This window comes from Papio anubis, chromosome 16, assembly GCF_008728515.1.
Source record: "Papio anubis isolate 15944 chromosome 16, Panubis1.0, whole genome shotgun sequence".
Lineage (NCBI taxonomy): Eukaryota > Metazoa > Chordata > Mammalia > Primates > Cercopithecidae > Papio > Papio anubis.
The window spans coordinates 7,406,492-7,432,557 of NC_044991.1; the positions used below are offsets into that span (position 1 = coordinate 7,406,492).

Genomic DNA, 26,066 nt, shown 5'->3' on the forward strand with positions numbered 1-26,066 from the left:
TATCTAGGAGACTTTCATGAAACATCTGGGTACCCAGCAAAGGGTGCATCATGGGAGCTTACCTCAGGCCCCCGGGACGCTGCTTGTGGCAAGGTTGTTGGGGTGCGGTGCGCCACGCTGGTCAGCTCCAGGTCCTCAGTCAAGCCCGTCTCCCTGGAGCACGCTTAGGATAGGTGCAGTATTCCGCTCCTCTTGCCGCTGCTAACAGATTCCCGCAATCTCAGTTGCTTAAGACAATGCAGGTTTATTATCTTCTGTAGGTCAGACATTTGACCTGGGTCTCACTGGGCTAAATTCAAGATGTCAGCAGGGCTGCTTCCTTCTGGAGGCCCCAGGGGCGAATCCCCTTCCTTGCCTTTCCAGCTTCTAGAGTTGCCCACGTTCCTTGTCCCGCGGCCCCTCCTCCACCTTCAGAGCCAGCAGCCTGACCCACCCCAGTGCTCACCGCTGTTTCTGACCCACCTCTGCTGCCTCCCTCGGTTACTCTCAAGGACCCCCGTGATCACGTTGGGCCCCTCCAGATAATCCAGGATAATTTCCCGTCTCGTGGTCCTTGCACATCTGCAGAGTCCCTGCTGCCAGGTGGGGTCACAGTTTCTGGGGATTAGGAAGTGGGCATTTTAAGGGGGCATTATTCTGCCTAAAACAGATGGTTCTGCTTGGGCTGAAGGAACCCTCTGTTAGGGCAGAGCCCACTCCTGCCCTCTTCACTGGCTGAGCCCCAGGACCATGAGCCTCCTCTGAAACCAGTCCTGAGGGTGTGGGATGCACCTCACCCCCCTCATGGAAGCTCCACTGGCTGCCCCGGCTGTGGGCACCCACTGTCCCTCAGGCAGCCTTGGGGGTGTATCTTCAGCCCATTCCCTCTGCCCCAGCTCTCCGGCCTCACCTCTGTAGTTTGCAAGGGACTTTCCGGGCAGCTCTCCAGTGAGTGACCCCACAGCCCTGGGAGGCAGCTGTCCCACCTCACAGATGAAGACCCTGAGGCCCTGAGAAGAGAGGCCACATAGCCAGTGAGCAAAGCCTGGGCCAAGGTCCCAGCCCCGTGGACTCCCAAGTCCAGGGCCCCAAGTTAGGAACTGAACAGGCCTGAGGGACACGGCTCTGCAGGCCCAGCAGCAGTTCTGGCTGTGATATTCCTCCTGTGGGCACGACATCAGCAGAACTCACAGCCAGCCCATTCCAGGGGTCCCACCACAACCAGGAGAGCAGCAGGGCCTGAGCTGCAGGCCAGGGACCCCAATCTGAGTTGACACTCAGCCCGATCTCTCTCTGGGCCTTGCACTCTGCCTCGTGTTTACCTGAACCCCACAGCCACCCTGAGAGCAGTGCGAGTGTTTTAGAGATGAGGACATGGGGGCACAGAAAGGCAGCGAGGAACTCCTCCCCCCGCATCCCTGCGGCTGCTCCTCCCTGGCTCCCTGAACTGCTCCACCTCGTCCGATATAGGCCCAACCTTTTCTGCCTCCTCTCGGGATCTGGCTAGGAGTGGGTGCTTGGCGATGCTTATGGAGGTCAGAGCAAAGAGGAACACTGCCCAAGAAGCAGTGCCTGGCCTGAGGGGACCTTGGGCTCCAGCGGGGACAGGGCCCCCCTGAGCCTTCCCTGTCCCTCTGTACCGTTAGAGACATCTTCATCAGTGTTCCCCAGGCCGGTGCCAGACAGAGCCTGGGAGAGTCGCAGCATCCCTGACTCCCTTAAACAGCAGACACTGCCTGGGCATCTCCCAGGAGACAGGCCCAGACCTGCAGGAGCCCCCAGGCGTCCCGAAGAGAGGGAAGAGGTTTGGGCTTGGAGTAAGGCCTGGGTACCAGTTCTGTCCACTCCCTGAAAGCTGTGCTTGCTCAAGCGAGTTTTTTAACTTCCCTCAGCCTGTTTCCTCAGCTGTAAAATGGCGATCGTGATGGTGTGTACTTCCTGTAGATTTGAGGATGAAAGGAGCGACTATGTAGCAGGTGCTTAGAGCGGCACCAGGCACGTAGGAAGCACTCTCTGTGTGTCACCTGTGTGACGCAGTTGGGGCACGGAGGGCAAAGCACCAGAAAGGGAAGTCGCCAGGGACGGATCTGCAGGTGAGCAGGCAGGGCTGGGTGGAGTCCCAGGCTTCCCCTGGCTTTTCTCCACCCTTCTGCCCCTAGACCTGTCTCCCCGGCCATCCCGACATCCCTGTCCTGCCCACCCCCAGCCAAGCCCTCTGGGCCGCATGGCTGCACTCAGCGCCCACTGTCCTGCTAGCGGGGGGAGAAAGGAGGAGCTTTCCCACTGGAGCTCACGGGGCTACAGCCGCATCCCTCTGAGCCCGGGTTTCCCGTCCCCCAGATGGCCATGACCTGCTTCACTCTGCCAGGCTTAAAGGAGCTGGAAGCGAGAGAAAGGTTGGAAGGGCCCGGCACACAGGCCAGAGCCTGGTAAAGGGCTGTTTATCTTGAGAAAAGCAGGCAGAGAGGCCGGAGAACTGGGAGGCCAGGGAAGACCGAGGATAGTGGAGGCCACTGTGGAAATGGTGGCTGACACAGAGGGCACACAGTGTCCCACACTGTCCCCAGCCTCATTTAACTGTACAGCCACCCTGAGCGGCCTGGCCAATGTCACTTCTCATCTGGACATATGCATTCCTGCTTCTCCCCACTAGCTCCCCTGCACCCCGTCTGCACCTCCTCTTCTGCAGCTCCCATCTCCAGGGTCCTGGGTGTCCCTGATTTCACCAATCTATGTCCCTGCCCCCACCCCGCACATTCACCCACTCCTGGAAGCCACCTCTGTCTGTTCCTCTGGCCCTGCATGCTCAGCCTTTCCTGGACTCCCTGCCTCCATGGGTCACACCCTCATCTCTCTACCCAGGTGCCATCTTGGGTGGTTCTACCTGGCAAAGGCTGCCTTTTGCTTGTCCAAACCTCACTGGACCTTCCTCCTCTCCCCTGTCCCACCACTCACCCTTCCTCCACCAGCACCCCCTGACTGGGGGCAGAAGCTAGGTCTTTGCCAGCTTGGCGCCCCCCTCAGGGTACAGCACAGGGCCTTGCCCAGAGCAGGAGGATGGGTGAGGCTAGTTGGCTCAGCACATGAATGATGGCTTCCTGGAGGAGGTGCCGGGGGATGGATGGGGCCTCAGTGCCCAGGCGGCAGGTATCCAGCTCAGAGAGAAGGCGGGCCCCGGAGCCTGGACGTGCTTGGAAGTGGGAAGGGGCTCAGGCAGGTCTGAGTGCTGGTGAGGGAGGTGATGACACAGGGCAGCTGCCCAGGACCAGTGCTCAGCAGGTGACCTGGCTGACGGAAAGTGGGGGCAAGCCCCTCTCAAGTCGTGGCCTCCCTGCCCAGTGAGCTGCAGGGACTGGGCTCCTGTTACAGAAGGATCAGGTGGTCAAGCTACGCCTCAGTCACTGGACTGGCTCCAAGTGTGGCTGGTGTCTGGTCAGCTGGGGCCCCCAGCCAGGTTGAGTCCTGAGCCCTGCCCTCAGTTGAGTCCCTCACTGTCTCGCATGCACAGCCAGGGTTGGTAGCGGGAGATAGGTGATGGCGACTCAGCTGTGCTGAGGGCTGGAGTGTAGGTGGAGTCGCAGTGCCAGGCAGGGCTTAGTAGAGAAAAGATGAGGGCTCAGGGCATTGCCTGGCCCGGATGGGAGGCTGAGGCTTAGAGAGGATGTGGCCCACCCAAGGCCACCTTGTGCATTGGGCCCTGGCACTCTTGGGTGGCCCTACCCTTCGCCCCCCAGCTTCCTTCCCACTGTACTCCATCACAATGGAGGTGGGGCACACTTGACCCCCATCTGCTCCTTTTGGCCCGCAACTCTCATCTAATGTTTAAATACCCAAGAGCACATCTCACTGCCTGCCCTGGTTCCTCTCTCCTGGATTCTGTCCCAGCCTCCCTGTCTCCCTGTGAGGCCACAGCCAGAGCCCTCTTTGCTTTGGCACAAATCTGAACAGGCTCCAGCCCTGCCTGAATCCTCCCTAGGTTTCTTGGCCGCTGGTCTAAGTGGGCCCCAAAGCCCCAAAGCCCTTTGAGATGCAACCTCAGTGCCCTCTGTGACCTCCTGCCATTTTTGCTAATCCAGTCCTGACCCCCGAGGCCCCCTGGCCCTGCAGGCCGACATGGTAATACCGATGTCCACTGGAGCTGTAAATGGAAGGCTCCCGAGAACAGGGCACCCTCTTCACCTGCATTCTCAGGAGGATCCCGTGTGTAAAAACAGGCCCACCCGACTAGGTCCCTCTGCCACCCTGCCCGCTGGCTCCCTCTCACCCCACCTGCCTGGGGGGCGATGGCCTGCTCCTTCTGCTGGCCCTCCCCATCCAAGCTGCCCTTGCCTCTCTCTAGCTGAATCCAGCTAAGGGTGGGCCAGGTGTTGGCTGCAGGCCAAGGTTAGCCCTGACTTGACTGAGGAGTAGCAGGCAGCTCCCAGCAGCCCGCAGCTTCCTGAGGCCAGATTTCCTGGTTGCTCACCAGGCTGTCTCGTTGCTTTAAGGACCATGCATTTTGTTCTAAGAGCAGAGAAATCCGTGGTTGGAGCTTCACTCCAGTCAAGCACACGGTGACTCCTTTCTGGTTATCCTGAACCAGATTCTAGAGTCAGACCCAGATTCAGTCCTGGCTTCCCCAGTGACCAACTCTGCCAGCACCCCAGGGCCAGCTCACATCTGAGCTTCAGTTTCTCATTTACAAAGATGGCTTCTAGTCTCTGGAGAAGCTTAGCTGAGGCACTAGACAGGCTGCTCCTGGCCCCGTGTGTGGCCCGTAGCAGGCGCTCAGCCGCTTTCCATCCTTTACTTCTTCGCCATCACTGGCCATGAGCATGTCACTAGGGCACTCTGGAATGCCAGGGAGGAACAAAACCTTGACAGCAAGTCCCAGACAGTGAGACAAGAAGCCCAGAGCCAGCCTGGCGTTGGTCAGTTCATAGTGGTGGACCGACAGGAGCCCTGGAGACCCGGCAGGATTGACAGCGCCTGGTGCCTGTGACCCGTACCCCTCCAGGAGGCCCGCACAGCTCCCAGGCTGAAGCTCTGGAGAGGGAGAGGGAGAGAGCATGGACACAGGCTCCAGGTGCCAGCTACCCCCTGCCCCGCCCCGATCCCCGCAAAGTCACGGCGGGGGAGGGTGGGGGTAGGGAGTGCACCACTGCTGGAGGCCCACCTGGAAGCAGAGGTTTGTACTCAGACACTGGGCACTGCCTCCTTCTGCCCCAGGTTGTTATTTAATCTGTCCTCAGCCACGTCTCCAGGGCAGCTCGCAGAAACCCGGAGCAAGGCTTCCCTCTGTTGAGCAGCCTCCAGGCTGGGCTCTTTGTATACCCAGACATGTTCAATGTTCCCAGCAACCTGCAAGGTTTAGTGTTACAGATAAGGAAACCAAAGCTCAGGTGAAAGCAGCTCATCCGGTTCCCTCTACCGCACACCCCTCCCTGTCCAGGGGCAGGCAGGTGATAGCTCTGCCTCCCCAGGCTTTGCGCAGGGCCCGGCATGAGCATACTCAGTGAGTGTCAGCTGCTGTTGATCAGGTCCCCAAGCCTCCCTGGGCACACACAGCTGGAGGGGCCGCCTGGTGCACAGGAAGAGCACTGGCCCAGCTGTTTTCCAGCTGCATGTCCTCACCAGCTCCTTCCCCTTGCCACATCTCAATCCCCCAAACCTCCTGGGGCACAGCTGTGATGCCTCCTGTGGATGGGCCCCACCCACAGGGGAGCCCCCTTCTCTGCCCTAAGCACCCTTCACTGAGGAGCCAGGGTAGAGGTAGGAAGTGAAGGAGGCAGGGCAGGAGGAGACTGGCCTCTGGAGGCCCTGCTCCTGCCACCTGCTTTAATACGAAACGCCCCTGTCCTCCAAGGGGCACTTGGGACTCCTCAAACCAAGTAATGAGACCTCTCCTGAGGTCGGCTTGTCTCGCTCCTGGGTGGCATCTTCTATGCACCTGGTGCCACCAGCCCTCGGGCCTCCCTGCAGCCCTCCCTGCAGGGCACTGTCCCTCCATCCCGGTGGCTTCTGCTTTCTGAGCAGGTGCAGGAACCCCCACCCGCCCACTAGTCACGAGAGAAGGTGGCTTGCCACACTCCTAGCGCATCCTGGAATTGGGGCCCCGCCTGCTGCCTTGGAAGACAGTGCCACTGACAATAATTTGCCTCGCAAATTATTCCCCAAGCAGCGCAGTTCTCAGGTAGACGGTGGCCCTGAGGATGACGCAGGCCTGTGGGCCTTTTATTTCAGGAGAGCCAGGCTAAGGTTAGCAGAGGGCCAAAATGGGCCTCAGAGTCATGGGGCTGTGTGCTAAGAAGGCAGAGTCCAGGAGACCCCAAACTGTTCCAGAGGCCTGGGTGGCCCTTGGGGATCACGGGCGTTGGGGCCCCGCAGCCTTGGACGAGAGCGGTGCTGGCTCTGGAGGAGTCTGCCGGGGCCTCCTGTCCCACGTTCTCCTTGAGAGCCGCTTCCTTGTCAGGCTGCAGCCCTGGCCTCCGCAGTCACCCTGTGTCCAGCCACACTGAGCCCCACCCCACCCACGCCACCACCTGCATGCGCTGTCACCAGCGTGTCCCCAGGCAGCCCTGGGGCAGACCCAGCCGGCACCCCCTCAGCAGACAGCTCAGGATTGACCATGTGCCCAGTGGAGGTAGAGGCAGGCGGGGAGGCGTGGTCAGGACCAGGCGTGGCCCTCTGCCGAACGGGGTCAAGTCCCCTCCACCACTCCCTGCTGACTGTCAGAGGCGCAAGGGAGGCCACATTCGTGGTGCCCAGCACAGCGCTGGCCATAAGCCTGCTGCACAATGCTAGTGACGGGCCACAGGGCCTCCCTGGAATTCAGAGGGCCCCTCGGGAGATAGGCCAGCCAGGGAGATCAGGGCCACTGCGTCACGGGCTTGCCAGGGAGCATGGCATGGCTTTTATCCCAAAGCAATGGGAGCCATGGAGGGTTTCAGCAGCCAGCTGTGGGGAGAGGGTCAGAGGTCAGAGGTCCCCAGATCTGCCAGAAGGGCCGGCCAACACTTCTTCACCGCAGCTTTGGTTGATTCTAGGGACGTAAGGGCAGGTGGGCCAGCTCTGATTGAGGAATCGGCAGGTTCTGGCGAGGAACCTGGGCTGCCCCCACCATCAGGGTAGGCCACTGAGGAGAAGGGAGGAAGAAGGGATGGCAGGGCCATTGTGGGACGCTGGGCCCATGCCAGACCCACCGGATCAGAGCCTCTGCCCTGGTGAAAAGCACCTCAGCGATGTTCAGGCGGGACACAGGGAAACCCGGGGCCTAGGGAGAGGAGGATCCTTTACCCACAGTCCCCCGTGTGCTGGCACTGAGCCTGGCACCCACGCCCACCTCCCATCGTGCACCACAGAGTGCCCTCATGCCCTGTGCAGCGCAGCACCGCGCTGCCTCCTCCGCCAGGGGCACATTTGCGCTTCAGTCCTGCCCACCTCACCTCCCAGCTCATTCTCCCTTCCAGGCCCAACAGAGGGCAGGGTCCCAGTCCCCTGGCTTGGTTCTGTTCCTCATGGGGCCTCCAGAGTCCCTGCTCATTACTCTAGTCGTTGAGCACAACTCATTAGGCACCTCCGCGGTGCTGGTCGCCTTGGCACTGCCCTGCCTGGAGAGCGTGTGGTCAGTGGGAGAGGCCTCCACACACACAAGCAGCGCTGCCCTATGGGGGAGAAGCCCAGGGCCAGGCCCGGGACAGCTTTTGAGGAGGCAGGTGGGGCCTGCTGTGTCCTGAGGAACTGGTTATTCAAGGCCAAGGGGGCGCCCTGTAGAACCCTGAGGAACTGTGCTGGGGTGTGGCGGGGCATGGGCTGGGAGGTGGGCAGTGTGAGAGGAAGGCACAGACCTGGGAGAGAAAGGCGAGGTCTGGGCCTTATTTTGTGCCCCCTGCCACTCCATAAGCTGTTGACACCGGGGGCATGTCACATTCATCTCTGTAGCTCCCCTCTCCCGGCCACCTAGCACTGTGAAATTGACCCGCCTGTGAAGACCAGGGGCTGTGTCCAAGGCGCATCCTAGCAGGGCAGAGAAGTTCAGATAATAATCATTGAATGAATTAGCAACTGCCTGTGGGTGCTGAGTCTCCATAGGCGGAGCTTCCAAGAATGGGACCAAAAGTGAGTGTGTGGACCCAATTGCAGAGCAGCTTCCAGAGCACTGTCGCATCCACGGTTCTGCCCGGGCCTTGCAAGAACTGTGTGGTAAATATGGTCATCTCCATGTTACACATCCAGAAGCTGACTCTGAGAAGCCAAGGGAGTTGCCCAGGGTCACAGCCAGCATGTGGAACCCTGTCATTCTGCCTCTGTAGTGCCTGTTCCTTCTGTCCACCACACGGTGACCGAGACTGTCCTTTAAGGACCTTGTCCCAGACCTGGGGCAGCGTAAGCAGGCAGTGCCAACCCAAAGGCCAGCAGTGGCTGCAGCTGTTCCCAGGCATCCTTCTGTCCTCGCCCCCGCTTCGCTCTGTCAGAGCGCTGGCAGGCTGCATGCAGGGTCCAGTGGAGCACCTGGCCTCCCCTGCAGGGCCTGGCCCAAAGCAGGAGCTCCCCAGAGAGAGACCAAAGGTCAGACCTTTTAACTTGTCTGAGATTTTCCCCCCACACTTTCGAGCCCCAGCCAGCCCTGCACCTGGCCTTCCTCCTCCTTGGCCACCCTCGCCCTACAGGGCGAGCGCTCCCCCAACCAGCTAGAGGAGGAAGCCAGGGCACCAGGGGGTGCAGACCTCACAGTGAGGATCCCATCAAAGTCCTGGTTCTCTGGCCTTGTCTGGCTTAATCACCAGCCTGGAGTGTTGCAGCCCAGGTTTCAAATACCAGCTCCTCCCAATAGCTGTGTGACCTGAGCGGCCAGCTTCTAGGGTGTGCGGCGTGTGCAGTGGCCCAGGACCCCGCCCTTAGAAGGGCCCACATTGGTTTTGTGTTCTGTCTCTGTCTTGAAAGTCTTAGGAATTTTTTAACAAGACCATTCCATTTTTATTTTGCACTGGGTTCCACAAATGATGTAGCTATTCCTGCCTGGACAGGCAAGGTAACTTCTCCATGCCTCTGGCGCCTGTCTGCTTTGGCACTTCTGTGTCCCCCGTGGGACTGCTGTGAGGCCTGCTGAGGTTCGTGGATGACGGGTGCCTTGTCCACTACGAAGGGCTGTATTGTTCCATGATCTCTCCAGGTGGGGAGAGAAAGCTTTTAGAAAGAGCTCTGCAGCTCTCGTCTAGAGGCTGGGGACAGAGAGACAGGAGGGCTCCCAGGGTCCACAAGGAAGTTCTGTCTTCAGCTCCCTGGGACGAAGCTCTTGGAGGCCGCACTGCGTCGTCCTCCTCTTCCCAGTCCCAGGCGCCTGAGCCGCCCACCGCAAGTGTGTTTCGGGGTGGGGGAGATTCCTCATGGGGCCATGTCAGCCCTGAGAAGGGGCAGAGGCCAGGATGGGACCCAGAGAAGGCCCATGGGTAAGGAGGAGGAAGGCCCAGAGCCCACCCCCAGCCTCCCCACCAGGCAGAGATGCCACTGCTGCAGCCATCGGGCCTGTCTTCCGCTTGTATTTGGAGGGACCCTGTGGTAAAGGCGGCCTGGCCTGCTTTTGTACTGTCTCTGAGACAGCCGTGGCCTAATACCAGGCCTGGGTGGCCTCTGGTCCTGGGCAGCAGGAGAGGTGAGGCTGTTTTCTGAGGCTCTCAGAGATGGGGGCTAGGGCGATGCCCAGGCTGGTTGCCATGGAAGGCAGAGGCCTCCTCAGCAGCAGCACCAGAGCCTCTGCTTGGAAACTCCCAGGGACACAGTGCTTGGCCCCACCAGGCCCGCCTGTCCTGTCATTGTAGACTTCAGTCCCCAGCCCCCACTTCAGCCCAAAGGACCTAGGTCAGTTTCATTGTTGCTCCCTCTACCCGTCTTGCATTTATAGTGAACATCTAAAAACCTCACAACAATATGGCTGAGGTGAACACCGCAGACATGGCCATCCCTGTGCTATAGAGGAGGGATGGAGGCCCAGGCAAGAAGCTGCAGCCTGCCCCAGGCCCCAAAGCTGGAAGAGGTGAGGGCGGGCCCAAGGCCATACTGCTCCCTCCACGTGACCCTCCCTGCCTGCACAGAGCCTGACAGAGAACGTCCTGGGGACTGCTGGCTCCCAGTGCTCTTACGTGAGCCTGACGTGGGCACGTTTCTCTGCCTGCCCAGGATGAGGCAGTGGTCTGGAGGAGGGACGATGGGAGGCAGTGACAGTCACTGGAGGACAGCGGTGGCCTGGCCACAGTAAGAGCAGGGGCTAGAGCTGGGAAGTGCTGGGGAAGCAGCAGGCCCAGGCCCTGGGTCCCGGGGGATGGGAGGGTCTTGGGCTTGGGGCAGGTAGGGGTAGCATTCCTGCAGCCAGGGAGCACTGGGGGAGGAGCGGCTAGAGGAGGATGATGAAGAGTCCAGTGGCACGTGCTTGGTGATAGGGCCCTGGCGCTGCCAGGTGGGTCACTGCCCACAAGGAGCCAAGGGTGCTAGACTCAGATGGAGCAGGTCCTCTCCAGCTCTGCCACTGAGGCTGCACAGCCTTGGGCTGAGTTCCTGATGCTCTGTACCAGGTCCTCTTCAGGGAAGTGGAGGGCACAGGAGCCATCAGGCTGGGAGCCTGAGACTGAGAGGCGGAGCAGGGCCCGGCTCATGGTGGCCACGTGGGAGACAGAGCAGGGCCCGGCCGTGGTGACCACGTGGCCCCTGCTGTGGATCGGGGTGGTCAGCACCCAAGAACAGGCCCTAAGGGACTAAGAGCCCCCTGTTTACATACCAGCCATAGACTGAGGCAACTCGGGAACTCAAGCTGCCTGGTCCAGAGAGCGGGTGACCTTTCAGGTTGAGCTTCCAAGTCCCATTAGGGGCTTTAGGCAAGAGAAGAGCCTCCAGGATTCTTGGAGTGTTTGGCCGGGTCCATTTCTCAGGGTCACTGCCCCCAGCGCCTGCACCACACCTCACCTCCCCCTCCGCAGAGACTCAGTGCCCTCAGCCCCGAGTTTTCAGCGCCTGTCTCCCCCTCCCCTCTGCACCCTGCCATGTTCCCCCATCTCTCCAAGGCCTGAGCCTTAGTTACCTCCACCTGGAAAACAGGCAGGTTTTCTGCCTGCTTCTCCAGAGAGGGACTCTCCCACAGGAAAGGCTGAGAAGGCAGGAGGGGAGCGCATTGGCTCCTGGATTCGGGGGTGGGAGGCAGGAGGGGAGCCCATTGGCTCCTGGATTCGGGGGTGGGAGGCAGGGAGGGGAGCCCATTGGTTCCTGGACCTGTGTGGGAGTGGCAGTGAGGGGAGTTCATTGGTTCCTGGACTCGGGGTGGGAGGTGGGAGGGAGCCCATTGGCTCCCTGGACTGGGGGTGGGAGGTGGAGGGGGAGCCCACAATGGGGTGGAGGTGAGTGGAGCCCATTGCACTGGGGGGTGGAGGGTGAGGGGAGCCCATTGGAAACTGGACTGGGGGGAGGGGAGCCCATTGCCCTGGACCCGGGGGGGTGGAGGCAGGGGGAGCCCATTGTCTGGACTGGTGGAGCCGAAACAGGGAACCAAGTCAGGCGCATGTAAGCGGGTTGATTTGACCCTCACCTCCACCCTGGAAGAGAAGGCTTGTTCTTATTTCCAGGTGTGAGTGCGGAGGTGCAGCCCCAAGGGGTGGCTGCCTGAGTGGCTCTGTGAGTGACAACCAGGACTCATTTGCTGGCCTGCCTACCTCCACTGTCCCAGTAGATGGCCGAGAGGGCATAAGCCGGCCAAGTGCCAGTCATACCACCTACATGAGCCTAAGGGAGGGTGGCGCCTTCCCTCACGTGTCCAGGGCATCAGGGAGGCTCCTTGCGGAGGTGGGCTGTGAGTCAGGCCTTGAAGGATGAACAGGAGGGAGGTGTCCAAGCCCTGGGACCAGCACACTGCCATGGCAGGAGGTGGGCGGGCAAAAGACTGGTTCATAGAAACCACCCATGCCCACCTGAGGTCCAGGATTTGAGGAGACACACAGAGGACGAGCCAGGAATAGTGTCAGGGTCAAGGCCACCTGCCTTCCACTGGCAGCCGCAGCTCATCCTATGGTGATGACGGTTCAGCCATGAGCATGAGGAGGACGCCCACCACTGCAGCCCTGCAGAATCTCAGATGCACCCTCACACACACACACGGGAATGTGCGGTTTCCCTCTCCCGCTGCATACCCCTACGAGGTGAAGTTCAAAAGAAAGGCCCCATGCATTTCATTTAATTAGCACCAAGGAGTCCTGACAGCTGACAGTACATATTCATTTATTCCCCCCAGCCTGCAGAAATGCAGACCCCACAGCACAGGAACAGAGTAAACCCATTAGGGAGACCCTTCAGGGAGAAGGCACACCAGGTCCAGGAGTCCAGGTGATGCCGAGGTGAAGGCAGGCAGGGGAATCCAGGTTATGAGCGATGAGCGTCCATTGACTGTCCGCCTCCCAGCAGCAAGGAGAAGAGGGAAGCCCATGCAGCCACAGTTTCCACAAAATAAAGCCTGCCAGATGCTCAGGAAGAAACCCAGGTGGCAGAGACCCGAGGGCCGGGCGAGCCCCCGGCACCCTGGTGTGCCAGCTCTGTGAGCCCCTCCTCCAGGCCTGGGGGGGATCACTCACGGCATGACAGCTTCAGTGACCTCAGTTATGCCTGAGCCACTCTAGCCCCTTTGAATTTTGCAAAAAAAAAAAAAAAGGCACTAGACAAGCTTCAAGTGGACACAAACCAGATGCCTTTGGAATATCAGTGAGAACAGATGTTGGGCTGAAAGCCTCATCAAGGTGATGGATGATGTGTAGGTCCTCAGAACCTCCCCTTCGGGTCCCCGGCTGGGGCCACAAGCCACTCCGTTCTGAGATGCATTTGGGGGCCCCAGTCACCTCTAAGTAACCTCCAGCCTGGACTTGGAGTCTGAGTCCAGGCAGGTCAAAGTTTTAGGGATCCAGCCCTGGGCAGTTAAATATAACCAGGCCAGTCTGGCCCCAGATAATAGTTTTGACCCTGTTGGCAGCAGCCTCTACATAAGCACAGCCCTCTGCAGTTTACAGACTCATCCCTCATCACATGCAACCCCTCAGGAATGGTGTCATTCCCCCATTTCACAGATGGGGAGCTTGAGGCTCAGAAAGGCAGCACAGCTTCCCTGGAGCCCCACAGCCAGAGAGTGTATCAGAGCCAGAGCTTGAACCCAGGTCTCCTGTCTCAGAAGATCTCTCCACAGAAGGGGAAAGTCAGTGGCTTCTGCCCAAGGAGACTGAGGTCTCTGTCTCTTTCCCTCCCCAGAGACGTGTGCAGTCAATAACGGAGGCTGCGACCGGACGTGCAAGGACACAGCCACCGGTGTGCGATGCAGCTGCCCCGTTGGATTCACGCTGCAGCCGGACGGGAAGACGTGCAAAGGTCAGCATGTGGAGCGGTGTGGGCGCCCCTGCCTGTACTGGCCTGGCCAGGAGCCTCCGTGTGCTTGCACAGCCGGGCCCAGGGCTGGGCTGGATGGGGGCCACGTGTGGCTGTGGGAAAGGACGCCTGGCAATCATTTGCATTGCTGTTGGAGAGGCCAGGAAGAGGGAGGGCTGGCCAGTAGCAGAGTCCCTAGCAGGGTTCAAGAGAACATAGGTCCTACGGCACATCAGCAGGCTCCTGGGCCAAAATGGCACTGAGGTCCGAGAATTTGGCTGCATACTGGGTTAAACAGTTAAGCCAGCATCTCTACCGTGGGGCTCCCTGGGCCCTCAGTGATATCGTGGCTTCCCAAGGCGGGTGGAATGTGGCGCGTTTCCAAACCCCTTGACCTTTGGTTGCAGTGGGTCTTGCAGAGCTGGTGGGGACAGTCTGGTGCAGGGCCATCTGGGACACGCAGGTCTACTCATGCCAGGAAAAATAAGGACAGTGTGTCACTACCAGAAGGGGCGAGGCTGGGGGATCCCATCTGTAAAGATAAGGACCCAGGACTTCTGCTCGCCATCGGAAAATGAGGAGTCAGGAAGATCTGAGAGTGACTGCGGTTGAAGGAAGGAGGGACAGGGCTGGGCTGCCGGTGGCTGGCAGTGAGGGAAGGCAGAAGTGTATCCTCCCACTCGTCCCCTGAGTCACCCCAGAAAGACTTACCGAGTACCTCCTGGGTTGAGGGGACCCTCGGGAAACAGGATGCCTGGGGAGCTGGGAGAGGAGAGCTGGCTGGGCTCTCAAGACAGGCGTTGGGGAAGGAATAGACCAGCCCTGGAGATGAGGAGATCCAGCTACCCCCAAAGGATGGACAGAGCCCCCAAGAAGCTGTGGGCCCTGGGGCAGGGTGTTAGGCCTGAGTGCTGGAGCCCCCTGTGCTGAAGGGTGAGGGGCAGCGCTCAGTGCCCCCAGCATCGCTCCAGACCACACTCCAATTGCCCCCACCCCAGCTCTGGGCAGTACCCCCACACTTGGCCAGGAAGGGAGCGCCTAGAGAGCAGGGCGCGAAGGGGAGAGGAACTGGAACTTCCAAAGTCCAGTCGGGGAAAATATTGAAAGTGGAGGTTAGGGTGACTTAAAATAGCTTGAGGTGGACTTTTTTTAAGCCTGTAAAAATAAATGTATTTTTGTACAGTGTATGACTTCTTCCTTGCCAAGTCGCTGGGAAGAACCGAGTGGTTATTGACAGAAATAACAGTGCTTCCGCCTGTTTATTTGAAAATAAAGCCCTTCTGTGGCCACCACTCAGCCTGTTAATAGCCTCAGTGCGTTCCTGGCTGGCAAGTGGGCAGGTGGGTGGCGTCTGAGTCCTCGCCACATGACTCAGTGCCAGGAGTAACTGGCTGAGGAAGCCCAAGGTCCGCGCAGATCTGGGCATCTCCACAGCCCAGCGATGGCACAGCCTGCCAGCATTTGCCTTTGGAGGGCCAGAGGGGTAAGCAGAGCTTAATTCCTCGGGCAAGGCTGGGGCTGCTGGAATGGGGTCTGGAGGCCAGGAGCCACCCTGTCTGGGCCAGATAGAGTCTTGGTACAGGGCAGGCATGTGGCCCAAGATGGGGCTACTGGGATTGGGGCTCCCACTGCTGCCCCCTAACCATCCCTCGTAGCCCAAGGGACACTTATTTCCTTCTGCTCTGGTTCTGGCTCTGAGGGTAGCGTGGTGCTTAGGAGGGCTGTCCACAGCCCCAAGGCGACGCCCCAACCCCCGCACCACCACGTTTCCTTTTCTCTTCAAACAGTTGGGGCTCTCTCACCAGGCTGCCCCACTCAGCCCTTTGGCCAAACCTCCTCCACGGATGCCCAGCCCCGGGCCTGTGGCTGTACTCAGAGCCCTTAGGGCCCTGGCTCCCTCTGGCCGAGGTCAGAGATCACCTCACTTGCTCACGGAACAGGTGCGTTTTCTGGACTCCTAGTGTATGCAGGTTCCAGTGAGAAAGGATGAATAAAAGAGATGCTTCCTGCCTGTAGGGATCCTCTACTGAGTGCAGAAGACAGGTTTTCATTTTTTAAATCACTGAGATATTTGAGTATTACAGACTGCTTGGTGTGGGATAGAGAAGTTCAGTATGGCAGGAGGTGGGAGAGGCCGGGGAGGGCTGAGGGGAAGAGGCGTTTATCAGGCAATGGTGGGGGCAGGGGAAGCATTTTCAGCACTGTGACTGTTGCCAGAGGCCTGTGGGTTTAAGGACCTGGGACTGGGAAGGATGCAAAGGAGACGGGCCAGATGGCACAAGGCCCAGGGCTACCCTACAAGCTTGGCCAGGTCCCAGTCAGCACTGGGCAGGAGAGGCTTACGCCCATGTTTTCATTTTGAACTGACCCTGGCCACAGTGGGGTCCCAGTAGGGTCTGGAAGAGCAGCCAGACACAGCTGCTGTCACTCAGGCTCAAGATGGCAGTGCCAAGGCAGGACTGGCAGCAGACATAGAGAAGGCAGAGACCATACATGTCCATAGATGCCCACATTTCAGCACCAAGGGACTGGCTAGAACTGCCCACAGAACCACCTCAGGGAGCCTGGGAAACCAGACGGTGGCCTCCAGCCCCAGGGTTGGTGTCGTTGGTGTGTTCCCAGCCCTGGCTGGAGAGGCACAGGCAGGAGGATTCCCAGCAAATTGACGACCCTGGCCCCAGGGTTTGGCTCCTCGGTCAGGTGCACATCCTGATCTTGGCAGGGTCTGGGGAGGATCTCAGAGGAGGGAGTTCAAAGGCTCCATGTTTTCTGAAAGCCAAGATGTCAATGTCAAGCCAGAGGAGTGGCTGGAGAACAGAGGTCACAGCGGGCTTGGACAGCCCAGGGCTGCAAACCCTGGGCGGGTGGGGGTCACGTGGGCAGGTGGAGGCAGGGGTGGGGAAGTTGGGAGGTTTTGTCTGAATGTCGGGGACGAGGCGGGCCTGGAAGATGTGCCTAAGCCCTCGTCTCAAGGGCTCCCTGCTGGGTGCCTTGCCCATTTGGTGTTGGGAGGCGGTTGTCTTGCTAATCGGTCCCTCCAAGAGGAAGGGGGTCCTGGGCCTCAAGAATAAGGACGCAGGACTGCAGCTTGCCATTGGCAAGTGAAGAGTTAGGAGGATGGGAAAGTGACTGTAGCTGAAAGAAATGGGGAAGGGCTGAGCTGCCAGTGGCTGGCAGTGAGAGAAGGCAGACGTGTATCTTCCCTTCCTCAGCGGAAGCCTGCATTTCCCCCAGGGTCACCAGCCCCTCTTCCCAGCATCTCCAGAACATTCCGGGAGAAACCCCCACCTACTGCCTGTTTCCTCTCCTCCCTGCGCAGTGCTCTGGGCCAGGCAGGCCACAGCCAGGGCTTTTACCCGAGTAGGAACAATGGTACCCTCGAGTGCCCGCCACCTGGCCAGCCCCACCCAGCAGCTGGCCCTCCCTGCTGGGCACTCCAGGATGATGCCAGCCCATGACCCCGTGCCCTCTCTCTGCTCCCACCCAAAAGCCCTCCCCTACGTGGTCCCCCACATGAGATGGGCAGGAGGGAGCCAGAACCAGTGTCCTGTGCGTCCCTATAGCTCACCCCATCGCCCTGCCCCCATGCACACGCACTCGAGCTCCAACCCTAGGTGATGCACCCAAATAATCCACTCAGTGACCCAAGACCCCACCCTTCCCTCAGCCCTCAGGCCCGCTCCATTGTCTGGAATCACCGTGACCCATTCGTTCATTCAGTGAGCGTTCCTGGACACTCACGCTGGGCCCTGGGGTGTGAGATAGGAACAGACACCCCCAAGTCTGTGTCCCAAGGCCCTCTCATGCCCCCAAAGGGAGGTCCCATGAAGAGGAAGCTACTGGCTCTGGAAAGAACGCGGGAAAGGCTTTCTAGAAGGGCCGTTTTTCCCAGGGCTGGGGTCAGCAGGTGAGAGTGGGGGCTGCAGCTGTACTGGGTGCAGTCACTGGAGTCCAGGCTGCCACGGCAGGAACCAAGCAGGCTGGAGAGAGGAGGCAAGGCAGCCTGGCCGGGCTGGAAAGGAAGCACTGGGAGCCTCTGCAGAGGAAGGGCCCACATCCTAGCAGACTCGGGAGCCTCAGAATGCTGGCCAGCAGGCAGGGACTCAGCCAGATTTGTGTGTGGAAGGTGGTGCTGGCTGCCTGGTGGAGGGCGGTGGGGTGGGAACCCAGGGAGGAGTGGAAGGGAAGAGAGGCGCAGAAGCTGCACCCCAGGGGCCATGAGCCCAGCAGCCCCTTCACTATATCCTGAGGTAGTGTGAGGAGGGGGCTTCCCTCCATCCTGACCCCCAGGCAGCCAGCTACACCAGCCTGGGCCTCAGGCAAACATGCCTCCCTCTGCCTGTCTGGTTGCTATGACAGCCCCTTAGCAGACAGGCCCAGATGGGGCAGGGGATGGGACTGGGGGTTCTGGAGGGCCTGAGGCTCCACTGAGGAGGCAGGAGTGGTGAGAATGATCATGTGCTGCCCCTGTCTGCTTAACAGCCTTAGCTCATTTCAGTTTGCTAAGGATGCTGGGAGAGGGGATGCGAGGAGAGGCACCATTTAGCAGCCCAGTTTGCAGATGGGACCCTAAGGCTCAGAGAGGTGCCTTTCCTGCCAACTGAGGCAGAGCCGAGACGGGCCTCTGTTCTTCTACCTGGGGCTTGTATCTAGAAATTCCCCATCCGCCTCTAATCCCGGGGTTGGAGGGGAAGGAATGATCCAGATTCCTAAACCTCTGCCCTGGAGCGGCACCGCCGGGCTTCATATCTCTTTCTGTGGTGGCTGCAGCGCCAGCGTGATATGCTGTAGCAGGCCCATCTTTGGGTTCGCACGGCGCTGGTTGAGATACGGCTCCTGGTGCAGTGCTGTGGCCTCCTCTGTGAAATGGGAGCCCTGCTGTCTGTGTTGTTTTGAAGGTCACGTGAGATGATACCAGAAAGTACATGCTATGTCCCTCCCCAAGGCTCCCAGAGAGCCATGTGGGCATCTCAACCCTGCACGCCTCTAATATTCTTGACCAGAGATTTGACCTCTAATATCCTGGTTTTGTCATCGTTGGGGGACATTCCCTGGGAACACTGCTTTAGGACTCTGGGCAGGTCTCAAGTCCAGCCTGTTTGGTTTGAGGAAAGAAAAGTGAGAACGACATGGGCTGGCCTGAGGTCGGAATAGCAGTGCCAGGAACAAGTTGCCGCTACGGGGCTCAGTGCCATCTGTAAAGTGGGGGCAGGCTTACCTTCCACACAAGGCGGTGCCAGTGACACTGGACGGGCCCTCAGGCACCTGACCCAGCAACTACGCCCAGGATGGGCTCTGCAGGTGCTGGAATCTGCATCTGGCAGGTCTGCTGAGACGTGACCGGTGACCAACAGGCGCTGCTCTTCCCATTGTCCTCTCTGGAAGGGCCTCTTCCACTGCCTCCTTTTTGCTTCTTCAAGTCAGGGTGAGACCGCCGTCCTGAAAGCCAGCACTGATTATTATTATTATTATTATTTTGAGATGGAGTTTCACTCTTGTTGCCCAGGCTGGAGTGCGATGGCACGATCTTGGCCCACCGCAACCTCCGCCTCCTGGGTTCAAGCGATTCTCCTGCCTCAGCTTCCAGGTAGCTGGGATTACAGGCATGCGCCACCACACACGGCTAGTTTTGTATTTTTAGTAGAGACAGGGTTTCTCCATGTTGGCCAGGCTGCTCTCGAACTCCCGACCTCAGGTGATCTGCCTGCCTCGGCCTCCTAAAGTGCTGGGATTACAGGCATGAGCCACCATGCCTGGCCAGCACTGATTATTTTTTTAAGCCACCCTGTAGTGTAGAAATAAAACCTCTTATTTTTATTACTCATTGCTGGAGAGAGTCTGGAGGGGGTGGCCAGCATGGGGAACTGGAGAGAGTCCGGAGGGGTGGCCGGCATGGGGAACTGGAGGTCAGGACCCAAGAGGAATTTGGGAGTAGCTAAGACTGTGTCCCTTGGAGAAGAAGCCCCTTGGGGACAGGGACCTCTGATGAAACAGAATGCCAGGCTGGCCCAGGGCCTAAGGGCAAAGCCCAGATGGGCCCAGCAAGGAAGCAGGAGCATGGGGGCTCACAGGAGTCAGGGCTGTGCTCAGGGTGAGGAAGACATCTGTGAGGCATCGGCGGCAGGCCATGCTGGGAGGGAGAAAGCTCCCCGTCCCTGGAGGTATGCAAGCAGAGGCTGACTGGCAGAGTTGCTCAGGATGGTGTCATTTATTACTCGGGATTGGGCCAGGCAACCTTCGGAGCATACTACACCTCATTCACTGCTAAGTGAAGAAGCAGCTCAAACAAACAGGCGAGGAGTCAGGCTGGGAAAATGGGGAGCGTCAGGCCCACTGCATAGCACAGCTGCCCACTTACGTCCTGAAGCCTCTTGAACCAGGTGCTTTCCCTCTCTAAGCCTCAGTGTACTCCTCCAACAGAGGTAAAAATGCCTACTTTTTGAAAAACGTTTCTTGAGCGCTGATCAAGCACCCGCACTGTGGAAATGTTTTCTAGTCCTCGTGATGTCCTTCAAAGTGGGTGCACTTCCTGTCTTCGCTCTGCAGACAGGAGGCCAAGGCTTAGGGGTCCAGGAGCTTGCTGAGGTCACCAGAAGTGGTGCTTGCCTGCTCCAGCCTCCCTGCCGGTCAGGCGGCCTCCCTGGACCTGCAGATGAGAGGACATGGGAGAGTCGCCGTCCCTGCTTTCTTGCCGGGCACAGCAGCCATCACTTCCTCTCTACTCAATGTCACACATCCCAGGCTTGCCAAGTCCCAGGGGAAGTGGTGAAGCTTGGGGAGCTGGCCCTTTGCAGTACAAGCCAGTCCCTGCCCTGACCCCTGCGAGACAGGGCCTCCACCCCTCTGCCCAGCTGGGGAGCCAGCAGCCAGCCTGGGAAGTGGGCACCAGGCAAGTCAGAGCAGTGTCATCCCCGCCGCTAGTCTGTCGTCCCCCCGCTGGTCACGCAAGCTGATTCTCCTGGCTCTCACTCCTCCATCCGCCTTGGCTCCCACAGACATCAACGAGTGCCTGGTCAACAACGGAGGCTGCGACCACTTCTGCCGCAACACCGTGGGCAGCTTCGAGTGCGGCTGCCGGAAGGGCTACAAGCTGCTCACCGATGAGCGCACCTGCCAGGGTGAGCCCCTGCCATGCCCCAGGTGGCCCTCGGGCCCAGCGGGGTCGTGCCTCTTCCAACCTCCTGGGCTGACACGGGCTTCTAGGAGGGGAGGGGAGTGCAGATGGGGTTGGGCCCGAGGGAACGGGGTCCTTTATGACTCTAGGGGATATCCAGTCCAATCTGTTCCTTTTATTGATGGGAAACTGAGGCCCGGGAGGGCTTCAGCACATGTCCCAGGTGGCAGAGGGAGCCGGTGGCTGAACTCATCAGCTCACCCAGCCCCTCCCTCCCCATGTGGCCCACGGGCCTCCCAGCATCGAACTCCTCTGGCTTCGGAGGTGGGATGCTGCCATCTGTTGGAAAGCATTGCACATTGCAGGCAGGCGCTCTTCTGCTGGAAACAAGGATAAAGAGAAGGAGGGGTCTGGACAGAAGCCAAGAATCCCAGCCCAGGACGAGTCTAGTGGGATCCAGGATGCAGCGGGAGCCCAGAGGCTGGCAGTGCAGAGCGGGGTCGGGGAAGGCTACAGGGGAGGGTCCGTTGGTGAAATGCTTGAGGGGTGAGTAGGGATTTTCCAGGAGGAGCCAGGGAGGTAAACCCACACAGGAGATGGCACTGCCGGCCTGAGGAGGTTTAGGGGACCACAAGGAACTTGGTAGGGCTGGATGAGGCCATGAGGAAGGGGACAGGTGCCCTGTGGGCCCCACACTGGGAGAAAGTGCAGGGGGTGGGGCACCCCATGTGGCAGGGCAAGGGCCCTCTTTCCCTGACGATGATCCAGCTGTGGTCTGGTTGTTTTGTGCCTGTGGGGTACCAGCAGTTGCAGGCAGCATGTGGCCTTGTCTGGGTACTGGGCTGTGCTTCTGCCTGTCAGTGCAGCTCGGGGCCTGGCACAGGGCAGGGTGAGGCCCTGAGGAGTAAGGGCTGTGCTCCCGCAAGGTCCCTGAAGAATGTAAAAGCAGGAGGCTGGCGGGAGTGGCGCCAGGGCCGGCCGTCCTCAGAATCAAGTGTGCCCCGGGCCAGCCACTCCCTTCCCCAGGCTCAGCCTCTTCATCCCTGGACAGGCATTCTGGCCCTGTCCTCCTCAGGGCCTGAGGTCTGGTCAGGTGCACAGTGTCTGTCCAAGCCCTATCAGGGTTCCTCTGACTTTGACTTTGTTTCTCTGTTGGCCTTGCCAAGTTCTGCAGTGGGCTGAAGAGAGCCCTTGACCTTGCATCCCAGCTGCCCCCTGAAAGAGGCAGGCGGCTGTCGAGGAGGAGGTGAGATCGCTTGTGAGGCCCTGTCCTCACCCGCCCCACCCCCACCTGTATCTTTTTTCACGCCCTTCCAGGTTCATCTCTCTGAGGCCTTGGGGCTCTGGGCTCCACAGGTCTAGCAGGCAAGGGTCCATGCTCCTTTGCTTGGCACTCAGGGGACCCCAGACACCCCCGCAGTCCCCCTTGGGCTCCACACAAGTGGACCTGCCAGGGTGACTGCTAGGAGGCTCCTAGGAGGGGAGGGGAGTTCAGATGGCGCTAGGCCCAAGGGAACAGGTGCGTCTCCTGGGCACCACATGCTCCTACCTCCTAGCAGCTGCCTGAATCACCCTTCCTCCACACTCATTCCCTCATTCCAGGCTGGTCCTATCCTTCAGATTTTATCCCAGGTGCCACAAGCACCAGGAGGTCCCAGATCCTCCCTGGGAGGGAGCACACTCACCTTTGAGCACCCATGCACAATTTCTTCCTTGTGTTAGTGTTTTTATAAATATGCATATATGACAAATATTTGTGAAATTACATGAGCTAATGTTTTCAAAGAATGAACTCTTAACTGTTATGCCCAAGGAGGGGAAGGTTGGTGTCTGTTTTGCCTTCAGGGGTCCACATCAACTGTCCCATAACAGCCATTTTCTTCAGAATTTATGGCCAGGACAGACTTGTCTCCAGTGAACATGGTGGTTCGTTTTTTCCTTTCCAGGAACAAACACCCTATGATTCCCTCTTTCCGTTTTTAAAAAAGGAAAGATTCCCTCTTTCCCTTTTTACCTTGGCTGCCAGGAAGCTCATCATCACCTTTCATATTCTATCAGAGCTGCCTTTTTAACCTTTATGGGTGGTATATTTCCTCTTCTCTTTTTACTTGTATGGTTTTCCTTATTTTCTCAAGAAACATCGTGGGGTGATGGGGAAAGATGCTTTGGTCAGCATCCAAGAGGCCTAGGTTTATGTCCCAAGTCAGCTGCCTCCGCAGGGCCCTGGGGCCAGCCGCAGTCTGTTTCCTGCAGGCGTGGGTTCAATGCCTCTCTACCACTCCTAATCAGAGTTGACTGTGAGATCGTAAAATGGCAGAGATTCATCATAATCCCCTCCATTCACAATGTTTCTGCCCTGCTCATCTCCAGAAAAGATGTGAGGTGGCTCCCAACCCAGAAACAGAAGGCTAATGGAAACACAATGGAAAGTCAAGCAGCAAGAAGGAGTCTCCCATTTGCGCCTCGGCCCAGGGACTATGTGTCCACAGATGTGCCTTGAGTGACTGAGAGTGACAGGCCGTGCCTACCTACCACTCCCTCAAACTCCTCCCCCAACTTTGTCTCCCTGTGGCCATGCAGACATCGACGAGTGCTCCTTCGAGCGGACCTGTGACCACATCTGCATCAACTCCCCGGGCAGCTTCCAGTGCCTGTGTCACCGCGGCTACATCCTCTATGGGACAACTCACTGCGGAGGTCTGCAGCCTGCCCGCCAGGGCCACCTCCCCCCCGAGGCACGCGCCTGGCCGCACGGCCACCTACACTGCACCCCGCATACCAACCCTGCCCTCAACCCTGGGGGGCCCGAGGCCTCAGCAAGGACAGGGACTGCTGGGCAGAGGGGCTCAGCCAAGGGCAAGTGGGGCAGGGCTGGGGAGACAAGGGGTAGCAGGAAATGGTTAGAGGTGGGTAGCAGGTCTCTGCCAGTGCCAGGGCTTGACCAGATGGGCATGGGACTGGAAACCACATTTACTAGAGAACCCGGGCCAGGAGCGGAGGCAGCCAAGACATGGAAATTCCAGACAGCTCGTTCCAGGGAGGCTCACAGCAGAGAGGGGCAGGGTAGAGGCGCAGTTCGGGATCCCCAAGGGGGAGTGTTTGGCTAGGGGGTGGGGAGGCACTCCAGAGGCTTCCGTGTGAGAAAGCAGTGGACAGCAGGACTAAGAGGCAGCCACAGGGCTGGGCCCACAGGAGGAGGGAGCTCAGAGGAAGATGCAGATAGGGGGCACTACCCCACCATGCAGGCTTCGGGAGCCCACAGGGGAGTTGGGGGTGTATTCCCAGTCAGAGGAGAAGCCTGTGGAGGGTTTAAGCAGGGGTGCAATATGGTCAAGTTCATGGAACTGGATGCCCCAGTGGCCGCATGGAAAGGAGAGTGGAATCCAGGGTACCACTGGGAAGGCAGCTCCAGGCGTGGGAGCGCACACTGCTGGAGCCAGGGCAGGGTGGGCAGGGACGGAACAAAGAGGAAGGTTCTAGATGTATTTAGGAGCCAGAGCTAGGCTGCTGGGACTTGGTGTTATATGGGCGTGGTGGGTGAAGATTGGGAAGCCAAGGACGGTCCCCCTGTCTCTTCCTTTTCTGTGACCTGGGGGCAGCCACACTCACGATGCCAGGCCACTTGAAGATCAGAGAGGGTCAGGCAAGAATGTGATCAGGACACAGCTGGTGCTTGGGCTTCTGGAGGTGGGCTACAGATTCTTCTGGAAAGACTCTCGAAAACCTGGGCACCCCTTCCCTGGGCCTGCCCAGTGCAGGCAGCTCAAGAACTAGCAGAACATGGAGCCCAGCCCCTTCCCCCAGCTCCAGCAGGTGCTTTTGGTCAGAGGAGGTGACCTCGTTCACCCTGGTATCTGTTGTACCGCAGGGGACCTGGGGCTAGAAAAGGGCTTGTCCAGAGTCCCATGATAAAATCAGTTTCACAGTCCCTGGAGCAGTGCGTATTCCCTGTGCCACAAAACCTGGTTGGGTTGGAACTTTAATCACGTGCCACCTCCTCTGCCCCCCAGCCTGGGGTGCAGCTGCCTGAGTTCAGAAAACGACTGAGGTTCCTAGGGGAAGGGACGCTGGGGTCTGTGAGGAGCCTTCTAAACCCCCGCGTGTGTGTGCGTGTGGCGTGTGCACTGCTCCTCTGCATTCCGTGATGCTGTCTGACTCCGGGGGTCAGGAGATTCTCGGCCCTCTTGCCCCGGGTAGTCCCCTCCCCTGCCAGCCACCGGCCGCCAGCCTCCCCTCTGCCCTTACGCCTGCTGTGCTTCCAGATGTGGACGAGTGCAGCATGGACAACGGGAGCTGTGACCAGGGCTGCGTCAACACCAAGGGCAGCTACGAGTGTGTCTGTCCCCCAGGGAAGCGTCTCCACTGGAACCGGAAGGACTGCGTGGGTAGGTGGCCACCCTGTGCTGGCTCCTCCCCTGTACCCGGGCTTGGATGGGAGGGGCAGTGGCTTTTCTGAGGTGGGGCTGAGCAGGGCAGCCCCTCACTTTCCTCCAGCCTTGCCTTCCCGTGCAGAGGTTACTCTGCTGCTGGGGTACGGCCAATGGGAATGAGGACTTGCAGAGAAGGAGGGGGTCCCAGGCAGAGCATGCCAGTGTCAGCCAGAGGCACAGCAACAGGGACCTGCGGTGGGGAGGAGGGCACAGAGGAGATCTGGGGGTCTGTGTGCAGCCACAGCCGTGGGGCACAGGGGCCCTGCTGATGTCTCCGTTAGGGCTAGAAGCTTAGAGGGAGTGGGTGTGGAGGCCTCTCCTCTGGCAGCTTCCCCTTGTCCTGCCGGGAAAGCTGAGGGGGAGGAAGAGGGTCACTCGGGGTGCAGCAGCCTCAGTGGGGCACAGTTGCAGGGGATGTGGCAGTGCCTCCCGGAAAGCCCATGGTCCCTGCACCCTCTGCGGACGTGCTCACAGCACTGGGTGCCCCTAGGCTGAGTTCTGGAGGGGCCCCTGCGTTCCCTGGTTCCCTGTACACAGGGCCCTGTCTGGGTGCTGGGGCTGTGGGCCTGCCCTCCTGGAACCTCGCACCGGGTCCTTGCCCGGCCACGCTCTAACATCCCCAGGGCAGCCTAAGTGAGCCTTTTAAATTTAAGTTACAACATCCCTCTGGGCTCTGAACTGCCCCCCCCCAACCTCCCCGCCACCGCACGGCACCCTCCACCCCTTCCACTACCACCACCCACCCCTCCTTTGACTCCTCCTTTGACTCTGAATCAAAGCCACAGTGCTTGGAATGGCCTGAAGGCCAGCTGACAGGATTGCCCTCTGCTGTCTCCCTCACTTGCTTCAGGCCAGCCTCACTGCCTCTACCAGCCCTCGGCCCGAGGCTGTGCACTTCTCTTGGCCTGGAGGGCTGTCTCCCAGCACTCCTCACTCCTCCCTTGCTGTGACGGTGTGTGGGTGAGGCCTGCCCCGTCACCCACCCAGAGCCGCAGCCTCGGCCACTTCCGCACCCATCTGGGCCCCCTTTGCTTCCAGCTGTCTTTCGTTCCCATCCCACTCCCAGCCACCAGAAGTAATGTGCACTTTACAGGTTCATGTTGGTTTACGTCTGTCTGTCTCTCCGTCTCTCTGTCCTCACTAGAATGGAAGCTTGACACAGTTAAACAGGTCTTCTT

At 59.4% G+C, this 26,066-nt stretch overlaps 1 protein-coding gene across 2 annotated transcripts in view; it reads left to right on the top strand.

The window, feature by feature from the left end:
• SCUBE1 (signal peptide, CUB domain and EGF like domain containing 1) overlaps positions 1-26,066 on the top strand; it is a 141,740-nt gene that overhangs the window by 91,849 nt on the left and 23,825 nt on the right. For both annotated transcript variants that reach the window (XM_021921650.2, XM_021921651.2), the window contains 4 exons: positions 13,231-13,347; positions 20,340-20,462; positions 23,039-23,155; positions 24,721-24,843. In XM_021921650.2, coding sequence (XP_021777342.2) covers positions 13,231-13,347; positions 20,340-20,462; positions 23,039-23,155; positions 24,721-24,843 — 480 coding nt within the window. The remainder of the gene's footprint in view (positions 1-13,230; positions 13,348-20,339; positions 20,463-23,038; positions 23,156-24,720; positions 24,844-26,066) is intronic.